The sequence below is a fragment of the Oncorhynchus keta genome, chromosome 9 (assembly GCF_023373465.1).
Source record: "Oncorhynchus keta strain PuntledgeMale-10-30-2019 chromosome 9, Oket_V2, whole genome shotgun sequence".
Classification (NCBI taxonomy): domain Eukaryota; kingdom Metazoa; phylum Chordata; class Actinopteri; order Salmoniformes; family Salmonidae; genus Oncorhynchus; species Oncorhynchus keta.
In genome coordinates, this window is record NC_068429.1 from 7,129,994 (window position 1) to 7,145,361 (window position 15,368).

The following is a 15,368-nucleotide window of genomic DNA, read 5'->3' on the forward strand; positions in this document are numbered from 1 at the left end:
ACCCAGAGATATGCACATCTCCTGAATGATCTACCTCTCCTCTTTACCCAGAGATATGTACATCTCCTGAATGATCTACCTCTCCTCTTTACCCAGAGATATGTACATCTCCTGAATGATCTACCTCTCCTCTTTACCCAGAGATATGTACATCTCCTGAATGATCTACCTCTCCTCTTTACCCAGAGATATGTACATCTCCTGAATGATCTACCTCTCCTCTTTACCCAGAGATATGCACATCTCCTGAATGACCTACCTCTCCTCTTTACCCAGAGATATGTACATCTCCTGAATGATCTACCTCTCCTCTTTACCCAGAGATATGTACATCTCCTGAATGATCTACCTCTCCTCTTTACCCAGAGATATGTACATCTCCTGAATGATCTACCTCTCCTCTTTACCCAGAGATATGTACATCTCCTGAATGATCTACCTCTCCTCTTTACCCAGAGATATGTACATCTCCTGAATGACCTACCTCTCCTCTTTACCCAGAGATATGTACATCTCCTGAATGATCTACCTCTCCTCTTTACCCAGAGATATGTACATCTCCTGAATGACCTACCTCTCCTCTTTACCCAGAGATATGTACATCTCCTGAATGACCTACCTCTCCTCTTTACCCAGAGATATGTACATCTCCTGAATGACCTACCTCTCCTCTTTACCCAGAGATATGTACATCTCCTGAATGACCTACCTCTCCTCTTTACCCAGAGATATGTACATCTCCTGAATGACCTACCTCTCCTCTTTACCCAGAGATATGTACATCTCCTGAATGATCTACCTCTCCTCTTTACCCAGAGATATGTACATCTCCTGAATGACCTACCTCTCCTCTTTACCCAGAGATATGTACATCTCCTGAATGATCTACCTCTCCTCTTTACCCAGAGATATGTACATCTCCTGAATGACCTACCTCTCCTCTTTACCCAGAGATATGTACATCTCCTGAATGACCTACCTCTCCTCTTTACCCAGAGATATGTACATCTCCTGAATGACCTACCTCTCCTCTTTACCCAGAGATATGTACATCTCCTGAATGATCTACCTCTCCTCTTTACCCAGAGATATGCACATCTCCTGAATGACCTACCTCTCCTCTTTACCCAGAGATATGTACATCTCCTGAATGATCTACCTCTTCTCTTTACCCAGAGATATGTACATCTCCTGAATGATCTACCTCTCCTCTTTACCCAGAGATATGTACATCTCCTGAATGATCTACCTCTCCTCTTTACCCAGAGATATGCACATCTCCTGAATGACCTACCTCTCCTCTTTACCCAGAGATATGTACATCTCCTGAATGATCTACCTCTCCTCTTTACCCAGAGATATGTACATCTCCTGAATGATCTACCTCTCCTCTTTACCCAGAGATATGTACATCTCCTGAATGACCTACCTCTCCTCTTTACCCAGAGATATGCACATCTCCTGAATGACCTACCTCTCCTCTTTACCCAGAGATATGTACATCTCCTGAATGATCTACCTCTCCTCTTTACCCAGAGATATGTACATCTCCTGAATGATCTACCTCTCCTCTTTACCCAGAGATATGTACATCTCCTGAATGATCTACCTCTCCTCTTTACCCAGAGATATGTACATCTCCTGAATGATCTACCTCTCCTCTTTACCCAGAGATATGCACATCTCCTGAATGATCTACCTCTCCTCTTTACCCAGAGATATGTACATCTCCTGAATGACCTACCTCTCCTCTTTACCCAGAGATATACACATCTCCTGAATGACCTACCTCTCCTCTTTACCCAGAGATATGTACATCTCCTGAATGACCTACCTCTCCTCTTTACCCAGAGATATGTACATCTCCTGAATGATCTACCTCTCCTCTTTACCCAGAGATATGTACATCTCCTGAATGATCTACCTCTCCTCTTTACCCAGAGATATGCACATCTCCTGAATGATCTACCTCTCCTCTTTACCCAGAGATATGTACATCTCCTGAATGATCTACCTCTCCTCTTTACCCAGAGATATGTACATCTCCTGAATGATCTACCTCTCCTCTTTACCCAGAGATATGTACATCTCCTGAATGATCTACCTCTCCTCTTTACCCAGAGATATGTACATCTCCTGAATGATCTACCTCTCCTCTTTACCCAGAGATATGTACATCTCCTGAATGATCTACCTCTCCTCTTTACCCAGAGATATGTACATCTCCTGAATGATCTACCTCTCCTCTTTACCCAGAGATATGTACATCTCCTGAATGATCTACCTCTCCTCTTTACCCAGAGATATGCACATCTCCTGAATGATCTACCTCTCCTCTTTACCCAGAGATATGTACATCTCCTGAATGATCTACCTCTCCTCTTTACCCAGAGATATGCACATCTCTTGAATGATCTACCTCTCCTCTTTACCTAGAGATATGCACATCTCCTGAATGACCTACCTCTCCTCTTTACCCAGAGATATGCACATCTCCTGAATGATCTACCTCTCCTCTTTACCCAGAGATATGTACATCTCCTGAATGATCTACCTCTCCTCTTTACCCAGAGATATGCACATCTCCTGAATGATCTACCTCTCCTCTTTACCCAGAGATATGCACATCTCCTGAATGATCTACCTCTCCTCTTTACCCAGAGATATGCACATCTCCTGAATGATCTACCTCTCCTCTTTACCCAGAGATATGCACATCTCCTGAATGATCTACCTCTCCTCTTTACCCAGAGATATGTACATCTCCTGAATGATCTACCTCTCCTCTTTACCCAGAGATATGTACATCTCCTGAATGATCTACCTCTCCTCTTTACCCAGAGATATGTACATCTCCTGAATGATCTACCTCTCCTCTTTACCCAGAGATATGCACATCTCCTGAATGATCTACCTCTCCTCTTTACCCAGAGATATGTACATCTCCTGAATGATCTACCTCTCCTCTTTACCCAGAGATATGTACATCTCCTGAATGATCTACCTCTCCTCTTTACCCAGAGATATGCACATCTCCTGAATGACCTACCTCTCCTCTTTACCCAGAGATATGCACATCACCTGAATGATCTACCTCTCCTCTTTACCCAGAGATATGTACATCTCCTGAATGATCTACCTCTCCTCTTTACCCAGAGATATGCACATCTCCTGAATGATCTACCTCTCCTCTTTACCCAGAGATATGTACATCTCCTGAATGACCTACCTCTCCTCTTTACCCAGAGATATACACATCTCCTGAATGACCTACCTCTCCTCTTTACCCAGAGATATGTACATCTCCTGAATGACCTACCTCTCCTCTTTACCCAGAGATATGTACATCTCCTGAATGATCTACCTCTCCTCTTTACCCAGAGATATGTACATCTCCTGAATGATCTACCTCTCCTCTTTACCCAGAGATATGCACATCTCCTGAATGATCTACCTCTCCTCTTTACCCAGAGATATGTACATCTCCTGAATGATCTACCTCTCCTCTTTACCCAGAGATATGTACATCTCCTGAATGATCTACCTCTCCTCTTTACCCAGAGATATGTACATCTCCTGAATGATCTACCTCTCCTCTTTACCCAGAGATATGTACATCTCCTGAATGATCTACCTCTCCTCTTTACCCAGAGATATGTACATCTCCTGAATGATCTACCTCTCCTCTTTACCCAGAGATATGTACATCTCCTGAATGATCTACCTCTCCTCTTTACCCAGAGATATGTACATCTCCTGAATGATCTACCTCTCCTCTTTACCCAGAGATATGCACATCTCCTGAATGATCTACCTCTCCTCTTTACCCAGAGATATGCACATCTCCTGAATGATCTACCTCTCCTCTTTACCCAGAGATATGTACATCTCCTGAATGATCTACCTCTCCTCTTTACCCAGAGATATGCACATCTCTTGAATGATCTACCTCTCCTCTTTACCTAGAGATATGCACATCTCCTGAATGACCTACCTCTCCTCTTTACCCAGAGATATGCACATCTCCTGAATGATCTACCTCTCCTCTTTACCCAGAGATATGTACATCTCCTGAATGACCTACCTCTCCTCTTTACCCAGAGATATGCACATCTCCTGAATGATCTACCTCTCCTCTTTACCCAGAGATATGTACATCTCCTGAATGATCTACCTCTCCTCTTTACCCAGAGATATGCACATCTCCTGAATGATCTACCTCTCCTCTTTACCCAGAGATATGCACATCTCCTGAATGATCTACCTCTCCTCTTTACCCAGAGATATGTACATCTCCTGAATGATCTACCTCTCCTCTTTACCCAGAGATATGTACATCTCCTGAATGATCTACCTCTCCTCTTTACCCAGAGATATGTACATCTCCTGAATGATCTACCTCTCCTCTTTACCCAGAGATATGTACATCTCCTGAATGATCTACCTCTCCTCTTTACCCAGAGATATGCACATCTCCTGAATGATCTACCTCTCCTCTTTACCCAGAGATATGTACATCTCCTGAATGATCTACCTCTCCTCTTTACCCAGAGATATGTACATCTCCTGAATGATCTACCTCTCCTCTTTACCCAGAGATATGCACATCTCCTGAATGACCTACCTCTCCTCTTTACCCAGAGATATGCACATCACCTGAATGATCTACCTCTCCTCTTTACCCAGAGATATGTACATCTCCTGAATGACCTACCTCTCCTCTTTACCCAGAGATATGTACATCTCCTGAATGATCTACCTCTCCTCTTTACCCAGAGATATGTACATCTCCTGAATGATCTACCTCTCCTCTTTACCCAGAGATATGCACATCTCCTGAATGATCTACCTCTCCTCTTTGCCCAGAGATATGTACATCTCCTGAATGATCTACCTCTCCTCTTTGCCCAGAGATATGCCATCTCCTGAATGATCTACCTCTCCTCTTTACCCAGAGATATGCACATCTCCTGAATGATCTACCTCTCCTCTTTACCCAGAGATATGCACATCTCCTGAATGATCTACCTCTCCTCTTTACCCAGAGATATGCACATCTCCTGAATGATCTACCTCTCCTCTTTACCCAGAGATATGTACATCTCCTGAATGATCTACCTCTCCTCTTTACCCAGAGATATGCACATCTCCTGAATGATCTACCTCTCCTCTTTACCCAGAGATATGCACATCTCCTGAATGACCTACCTCTCCTCTTTAACCAGAGATATGCACATCTCCTGAATGATCTACCTCTCCTCTTTACCCAGAGATATGTACATCTCCTGAATGATCTACCTCTCCTCTTTACCCAGAGATATGTACATCTCCTGAATGATCTACCTCTCCTCTTTACCCAGAGATATGTACATCTCCTGAATGATCTACCTCTCCTCTTTACCCAGAGATATGCACATCTCCTGAATGATCTACCTCTCCTCTTTACCCAGAGATATGCACATCTCCTGAATGACCTACCTCTCCTCTTTACCCAGAGATATGCACATCTCCTGAATGATCTACCTCTCCTCTTTACCCAGAGATATGCACATCTCCTGAATGATCTACCTCTCCTCTTTACCCAGAGATATGTACATCTCCTGAATGATCTACCTCTCCTCTTTACCCAGAGATATGCACATCTCCTGAATGATCTACCTCTCCTCTTTACCCAGAGATATGCACATCTCCTGAATGATCTACCTCTCCTCTTTACCCAGAGATATGTACATCTCCTGAATGATCTACCTCTCCTCTTTACCCAGAGATATGTACATCTCCTGAATGATCTACCTCTCCTCTTTACCCAGAGATATGTACATCTCCTGAATGATCTACCTCTCCTCTTTACCCAGAGATATGTACATCTCCTGAATGATCTACCTCTCCTCTTTACCCAGAGATATGCACATCTCCTGAATGATCTACCTCTCCTCTTTACCCAGAGATATGCACATCTCCTGAATGATCTACCTCTCCTCTTTACCCAGAGATATGTACATCTCCTGAATGATCTACCTCTCCTCTTTACCCAAAGATATGCACATCTCTTGAATGATCTACCTCTCCTCTTTACCTAGAGATATGCACATCTCCTGAATGACCTACCTCTCCTCTTTACCCAGAGATATGCACATCTCCTGAATGATCTACCTCTCCTCTTTACCCAGAGATATGTACATCTCCTGAATGATCTACCTCTCCTCTTTACCCAGAGATATGCACATCTCCTGAATGATCTACCTCTCCTCTTTACCCAGAGATATGTACATCTCCTGAATGATCTACCTCTCCTCTTTACCCAGAGATATGCACATCTCCTGAATGATCTACCTCTCCTCTTTACCCAGAGATATGCACATCTCCTGAATGATCTACCTCTCCTCTTTACCCAGAGATATGTACATCTCCTGAATGATCTACCTCTCCTCTTTACCCAGAGATATGTACATCTCCTGAATGATCTACCTCTCCTCTTTACCCAGAGATATGTACATCTCCTGAATGATCTACCTCTCCTCTTTACCCAGAGATATGTACATCTCCTGAATGATCTACCTCTCCTCTTTACCCAGAGATATGCACATCTCCTGAATGATCTACCTCTCCTCTTTACCCAGAGATATGTACATCTCCTGAATGATCTACCTCTCCTCTTTACCCAGAGATATGTACATCTCCTGAATGATCTACCTCTCCTCTTTACCCAGAGATATGCACATCTCCTGAATGACCTACCTCTCCTCTTTACCCAGAGATATGCACATCACCTGAATGATCTACCTCTCCTCTTTACCCAGAGATATGTACATCTCCTGAATGACCTACCTCTCCTCTTTACCCAGAGATATGTACATCTCCTGAATGATCTACCTCTCCTCTTTACCCAGAGATATGTACATCTCCTGAATGATCTACCTCTCCTCTTTACCCAGAGATATGCACATCTCCTGAATGATCTACCTCTCCTCTTTGCCCAGAGATATGTACATCTCCTGAATGATCTACCTCTCCTCTTTGCCCAGAGATATGCACATCTCCTGAATGATCTACTCTCTCCTCTTTACCCAGAGATATGCACATCTCCTGAATGATCTACCTCTCCTCTTTACCCAGAGATATGCACATCTCCTGAATGATCTACCTCTCCTCTTTACCCAGAGATATGCACATCTCCTGAATGATCTACCTCTCCTCTTTACCCAGAGATATGTACATCTCCTGAATGATCTACCTCTCCTCTTTACCCAGAGATATGCACATCTCCTGAATGATCTACCTCTCCTCTTTACCCAGAGATATGCACATCTCCTGAATGACCTACCTCTCCTCTTTAACCAGAGATATGCACATCTCCTGAATGATCTACCTCTCCTCTTTACCCAGAGATATGTACATCTCCTGAATGATCTACCTCTCCTCTTTACCCAGAGATATGTACATCTCCTGAATGATCTACCTCTCCTCTTTACCCAGAGATATGTACATCTCCTGAATGATCTACCTCTCCTCTTTACCCAGAGATATGCACATCTCCTGAATGATCTACCTCTCCTCTTTACCCAGAGATATGCACATCTCCTGAATGACCTACCTCTCCTCTTTACCCAGAGATATGCACATCTCCTGAATGATCTACCTCTCCTCTTTACCCAGAGATATGCACATCTCCTGAATGATCTACCTCTCCTCTTTACCCAGAGATATGTACATCTCCTGAATGATCTACCTCTCCTCTTTACCCAGAGATATGCACATCTCCTGAATGATCTACCTCTCCTCTTTACCCAGAGATATGCACATCTCCTGAATGATCTACCTCTCCTCTTTACCCAGAGATATGTACATCTCCTGAATGATCTACCTCTCCTCTTTACCCAGAGATATGTACATCTCCTGAATGATCTACCTCTCCTCTTTACCCAGAGATATGTACATCTCCTGAATGATCTACCTCTCCTCTTTACCCAGAGATATGTACATCTCCTGAATGATCTACCTCTCCTCTTTACCCAGAGATATGCACATCTCCTGAATGATCTACCTCTCCTCTTTACCCAGAGATATGCACATCTCCTGAATGATCTACCTCTCCTCTTTACCCAGAGATATGTACATCTCCTGAATGATCTACCTCTCCTCTTTACCCAAAGATATGCACATCTCTTGAATGATCTACCTCTCCTCTTTACCTAGAGATATGCACATCTCCTGAATGACCTACCTCTCCTCTTTACCCAGAGATATGCACATCTCCTGAATGATCTACCTCTCCTCTTTACCCAGAGATATGTACATCTCCTGAATGATCTACCTCTCCTCTTTACCCAGAGATATGCACATCTCCTGAATGATCTACCTCTCCTCTTTACCCAGAGATATGTACATCTCCTGAATGATCTACCTCTCCTCTTTACCCCAGAGATATGCACATCTCCTGAATGATCTACCTCTCCTCTTTACCCAGAGATATGCACATCTCCTGAATGATCTACCTCTCCTCTTTACCCAGAGATATGTACATCTCCTGAATGATCTACCTCTCCTCTTTACCCAGAGATATGTACATCTCCTGAATGATCTACCTCTCCTCTTTACCCAGAGATATGTACATCTCCTGAATGATCTACCTCTCCTCTTTACCCAGAGATATGTACATCTCCTGAATGATCTACCTCTCCTCTTTACCCAGAGATATGCACATCTCCTGAATGATCTACCTCTCCTCTTTACCCAGAGATATGTACATCTCCTGAATGATCTACCTCTCCTCTTTACCCAGAGATATGTACATCTCCTGAATGATCTACCTCTCCTCTTTACCCAGAGATATGCACATCTCCTGAATGACCTACCTCTCCTCTTTACCCAGAGATATGCACATCACCTGAATGATCTACCTCTCCTCTTTACCCAGAGATATGTACATCTCCTGAATGACCTACCTCTCCTCTTTACCCAGAGATATGTACATCTCCTGAATGATCTACCTCTCCTCTTTACCCAGAGATATGTACATCTCCTGAATGATCTACCTCTCCTCTTTACCCAGAGATATGCACATCTCCTGAATGATCTACCTCTCCTCTTTGCCCAGAGATATGTACATCTCCTGAATGATCTACCTCTCCTCTTTGCCCAGAGATATGCACATCTCCTGAATGATCTACCTCTCCTCTTTACCCAGAGATATGCACATCTCCTGAATGATCTACCTCTCCTCTTTACCCAGAGATATGCACATCTCCTGAATGATCTACCTCTCCTCTTTACCCAGAGATATGCACATCTCCTGAATGATCTACCTCTCCTCTTTACCCAGAGATATGTACATCTCCTGAATGATCTACCTCTCCTCTTTACCCAGAGATATGCACATCTCCTGAATGATCTACCTCTCCTCTTTACCCAGAGATATGCACATCTCCTGAATGATCTACCTCTCCTCTTTACCCAGAGATATGCACATCTCCTGAATGATCTACCTCTCCTCTTTACCCAGAGATATGCACATCTCCTGAATGATCTACCTCTCCTCTTTACCCAGAGATATGTACATCTCCTGAATGATCTACCTCTCCTCTTTACCCAGAGATATGCACATCTCCTGAATGATCTACCTCTCCTCTTTACCCAGAGATATGCACATCTCCCAGAGATATGCACATCTCCTGAATGATCTACCTCTCCTCTTTACCCAGAGATATGCACATCTCCTGAATGATCTACCTCTCCTCTTTACCCAGAGATATGCACATCTCCTGAATGATCTACCTCTCCTCTTTACCCAGAGATATGTACATCTCCTGAATGATCTACCTCTCCTCTTTACCCAGAGATATGCACATCTCCTGAATGACCTCTCCTCTTTATGCACATCTCCTGAATGATCTACCTCTCCTCTTTACCCAGAGATATGCACATCTCCTGAATGATCTACCTCTCCTCTTTACCCAGAGATATGCACATCTCCTGAATGATCTACTCTACCCTCCTCTTTACCCAGAGATATGCACATCTCCTGAATGATCTACCTCTCCTCTTTACCCAGAGATATGCACATCTCCTGAATGATCTACCTCTCCTCTTTACCCAGAGATATGTACATCTCCTGAATGATCTACCTCTCCTCTTTACCCAGAGATATGCACATCTCCTGAATACCCAGAGATATGTACATCTCCTGAATGATCTACCTCTCCTCTTTACCCAGAGATATGTACATCTCCTGAATGACCTACCTCTCCTCTTTACCCAGAGATATGTACATCTCCTGAATGACCTACCTCTCCTCTTTACCCAGAGATATGTACATCTCCTGAATGACCTACCTCTCCTCTTTACCCAGAGATATGTACATCTCCTGAATGATCTAATCATTAGGACCATCGGTCGGATGGGCATTTTTTTGTCTTCAATTTTCCTTTTAATTGAGATTGATGTTATATCAGTCCGTTAATTTAAAGATGAATGTAACGTATTAAAGTTCAGACCTTTTTCTGATTGAGGTCTGCCTCTTCCTCATCCAGATCTATTCCTCTTCCCTCCTCTGTTTTCTGCAGCAGACTAGGAGGTCCTGTAGAACAGACGCCATCTTGACTTCTACAAGGAAAGAGACAACAATGTGAGTAATAGTTAACATTACTACCACTGGAATACACTGAGACATTAGACCCTGAAACTCCCGACTGAAACTGACAGCAGAATAAAGCAGGAAACAGTAAGAAGTAAGTAACAAGCAGTACGCAACATGCAGTAAGCAACATGCAGTACACAACATGCAGTACGCAACATGCAGTAAGCAACATGCAGTAAGCAACATGCAGTACGCAACATGCATTAAGCAACATGCAGTAAGCAACATGCAGTACACAACATGCAGTACGCAACATGCAGTAAGCAACATGCAGTACGCAACATGCAGTAAGCAACATACAGTAAGCAACATGCAGTAAGCAACATGCAGTACGCAACATGCAGTAAGCAACATGCAGTACGCAACATGCAGTACGCAACATGCAGTAAGCAACATGCAGTAAGCAACATGCAGTACGCAACATGCAGTACGCAACATGCAGTAAGCAGTAATCAATCAGCAACATGCAACATGCAGTAAGCAACATGCAGTACGCAACATACAGTAAGCAACATGCAGTATGCAACATGCAGTATGCAACATGCAGTATGCAACATGCAGTACGCAACATGCAGTAAGCAACATGCAGTATGCAGTAATCAATCAGCAACATGCAACATGCAGTATGCAACATGCAGTATGCAACATGCAGTACGCAACATGCAGTAAGCAACATGCAGTATGCAGTAATCAATCAGCAACATGCAACATGCAGCAAGCAACATGCAGTATGCAACATGCAGTACGCAACATGCAGTAAGCAACATGCAGTATGCAGTAATCAATCAGCAACATGCAACATGCAGCAAGCAACATGCAGTATGCACCATGCAGTACGCACCATGCAGTAAGCACCATGCAGTAAGCAACATGCAGTACGCACCATGCAGTACGCACCATGCAGTAAGCAACAAGCAGTATGCAGTAATCAATCAGCAACATGCAACATGCAGTAAGCAACATGCAGTATGCAACAAGCAGTATGCAGTAATCAATCAGCAACATGCAATATGCAGTACGCACCATGCAGTACGCACCATGCAGTAAGCAACATGCAGTACGCGCCATGCAGTAAGCAAAAAGCAGTATGCAGTAATCAATCAGCAACATGCAACATGCAGTACGCACCATGCAGTAAGCAACATGCAGTACGCACCATGCAGTATGCAACATGCAGTACGCACCATGCAGTAAGCAACATGCAGTAAGCAACATGCAGTACGCACCATGCAGTATGCAACATGCAGTACGTACCATGCAGTAAGCAACAAGCAGTATGCAGTAAGCAACATGCAGTACGCACCATGCAGTAAGCAACAAGCAGTATGCAGTAAGCAACATGCAGTACGCACCATGCAGTATGCAACATGCAGTACGCACCATGCAGTAAGCAACAAGCAGTATGCAGTACGCACCATGCAGTAAGCAACAAGCAGTATGCAGTAAGCAACATGCAGTACGCACCATGCAGTAAGCAACAAGCAGTATGCAGTAAGCAACATGCAGTACGCACCATGCAGTATGCAACATGCAGTACGCACCATGCAGTAAGCAACAAGCAGTATGCAGTACGCACCATGCAGTAAGCAACAAGCAGTATGCAGTAAGCAACATGCAGTACGCACCATGCAGTAAGCAACAAGCAGTATGCAGTAAGCAACATGCAGTACGCACCATGCAGTAAGCAACAAGCAGGACGCAGTAAGCAACAAGCAGGACGCAGTAAGGTGCAAGCAGTACACCACAAGCAGCATGCACTACTCAACAACCAGGAAGCACTAGTCTGTTGAATATTATTGTGGTATTCGAGGTGTGTGTGTTATTCGGTTGAAACTCACTCAAGCGCGTACATGTACACGCACGCACACGCACACACACACACACACACACACACACACACACACACACACACACACACACACACACACACACACACACACACACACACACACACACACACACACACACACACACACACACACCCCTGCTATAAGGAATAAGCTCTGACTGGTTTGGCTTCATAACTGGCCTATTTTACAGGACAGGCAGAATAGAATGTTGAGAAAGAACAACATTCCACCGTAGAACCGGGTCACACTTAATCAACCTGATCCTCCTCGGAGAATAGAACGGTTGGAACTATAGAACGGTTGGAACTATAGAACGGTTGGAACTATAGAACGGTTGGAACTATAGAACGGTTGGAACTATAGAACTTTTGGAACTATAGAACGGTTGGAACTATAGAACGGTTGGAACTATAGAACGGTTGGAACTATAGAACGGTTGGAACTATAGAACGATTGGAACTATAGAACGATTGGAACTATAGAACGGTTGGAACTATAGAACGGTTGGAACTATAGAACGGTTGGAACTATAGAACGGTTGGAACTATAGAACGGTTGGAACTATAGAACGGTTGGAACTATAGAACGGTTGGAACTATAGAACGGTTGGAACTATAGAATGGTTGGAACTATAGAACGGTTGGAACTATAGAACGGTTGGAACTATAGAACGGTTGGAACTATAGAACTTTTGGAACTATAGAACGGTTGGAACTATAGAACGGTTGGAACTATAGAACGGTTGGAACTATAGAACGGTTGGAACTATAGAGCAGTTGGAACTATAGAATGGTTGGAACTATAGAACGGTTGGAACTATAGAACAGTTGGAACTATAGAACGGTTGGAACTATAGAACGGTTGGAACTATAGAGCGGTTGGAACTATAGAACGGTTGGAACTATAGAACGGTTGGAACTATAGAGCGGTTGGAACTATAGAACGGTTGGAACTATAGAACGGTTGGAACTATAGATCGGTTGGAACTGTGACACACCACGGAATCTAAAATAACTGTCCCCTGAACCTACTTTGATAGAATACATGTAATATTGAAACACGTTTTTGATACAAGTTCACAACATGTCTTCCTCATTATCCTAAAACCCAACTGATAATGTCAAGAATATCATTGTGCATATGTTCCTTTGTAAACAATAATTGTCTTTCTGTTCAAATAATAGTAGTACTGTATGTAATACATTATAGTATAGGATCTGAGACTTCTTTTCAACAGGAAAAATGAAAGACATTTTGTTCTTTGACCTTCAATATTAAACCATGTCAGTAGAGGGCAGTGCTGCCACTGTTTAACCAACTAATCAGTAGATGGCTGTTTAACCAACTAATCAGTAGATGGCTGTTTAACCAACTAATCAGTAGAGGGCAGTGCTGCCACTGTTTAACCAACTAATCAGTAGAGGGCAGTGCTGCCACTGTTTAACCAACTAATCAGTAGATGGCTGTTTAACCAACTAATCAGTAGAGGGCAGTGCTGCCACTGTTTAACCAACTAATCAGTAGAGGGCAGTGCTGCCACTGTTTAACCAACTAATCAGTAGATGGCTGTTTAACCAACTAATCAGTAGGGCAGTGCTGCCACTGTTTAACCAACTAATCAGTAGAGGGCAGTGCTGCCACTGTTTAACCAACTAATCAGTAGGGCAGTGCTGCCACTGTTTAACCAACTAATCAGTAGAGGGCAGTGCTGCCACTGTTTAACCAACTAATCAGTAGATGGCTGTTTAACCAACTAATCAGTAGATGGCTGTTTAACCAACTAATCAGTAGAGGGCAGTGCTGCCACTGTTTAACCAACTAATCAGTAGAGGGCAGTGCTGCCACTGTTTAACCAACTAATCAGTAGATGGCTGTTTAACCAACTAATCAGTAGAGGGCAGTGCTGCCACTGTTTAACCAACTAATCAGTAGAGGGCAGTGCTGCCACTGTTTAACCAACTAATCAGTAGATGGCTGTTTAACCAACTAATCAGTAGAGGGCAGTGCTGCCACTGTTTAACCAACTAATCAGTAGAGGGCAGTGCTGCCACTGTTTAACCAACTAATCAGTAGAGGGCAGTGCTGCCACTGTTTAACCAACTAATCAGTAGAGGGCAGTGCTGCCACTGTTTAACCAACTAATCAGTAGATGGCAGTGCTGCCACTGTTTAACCAACGAATCAGTAGATGGCTGTTTAACCAACTAATCAGTAGATGGCTGTTTAACCAACTAATCAGTAGATGGCAGTTTAACCAACTAATCAGTAGATGGCAGTTTAACCAACTAATCAGTAGATGGCAGTTTAACCAACTAATCAGTAGAGGGCTGTTTAACCAACTAATCAGTAGATGGCAGTTTAACCAACTAATCAGTAGGGCTGTTTAACCAACTAATGGCAGTTTAACCAACTAATCAGTAGATGGCTGTTTAACCAACTAATCAGTAGATGGCAGTTTAACCAACTAATCAGTAGATGGCAGTTTAACCAACTAATCAGTAGATGGCAGTTTAACCAACTAATCAGTAGATGGCAGTTTAACCAACTAATCAGTAGAGGGCTGTTTAACCAACTAATCAGTAGATGGCTGTTTAACCAACTAATCAGTAGAGGGCTGTTTAACCAACTAATCAGTAGAGGGCAGTTTAACCAACTAATCAGTAGATGGCTGTTTAACCAACGAATCAGTAGATGGCAGTTTAACCAACTAATCAGTAGATGGCAGTTTAACCAACTAATCAGTAGATGGCAGTTTAACCAACTAATCAGTAGATGGCAGTTTAACCAACTAATCAGTAGAGGGCTGTTTAACCAACTAATCAGTAGATGGCTGTTTAACCAACTAATCAGTAGATGGCAGTGCTGCCACTGTTTAACCAACTA

The 15,368-nt window shown here is 43.2% G+C and overlaps 1 protein-coding gene across 1 annotated transcript in view; it reads right to left on the reverse strand.

Moving 5' to 3' along the window:
• The window catches only part of LOC118380269 (protein Shroom3-like), a 196,133-nt gene that overhangs the window by 12,055 nt on the left and 168,710 nt on the right, over positions 1-15,368 (reverse strand). Inside the window, exon 14 of the mRNA XM_052525020.1 lies at positions 10,494-10,602. Within this exon, the coding sequence (XP_052380980.1) occupies positions 10,494-10,602 (109 nt within the window). The remainder of the gene's footprint in view (positions 1-10,493; positions 10,603-15,368) is intronic.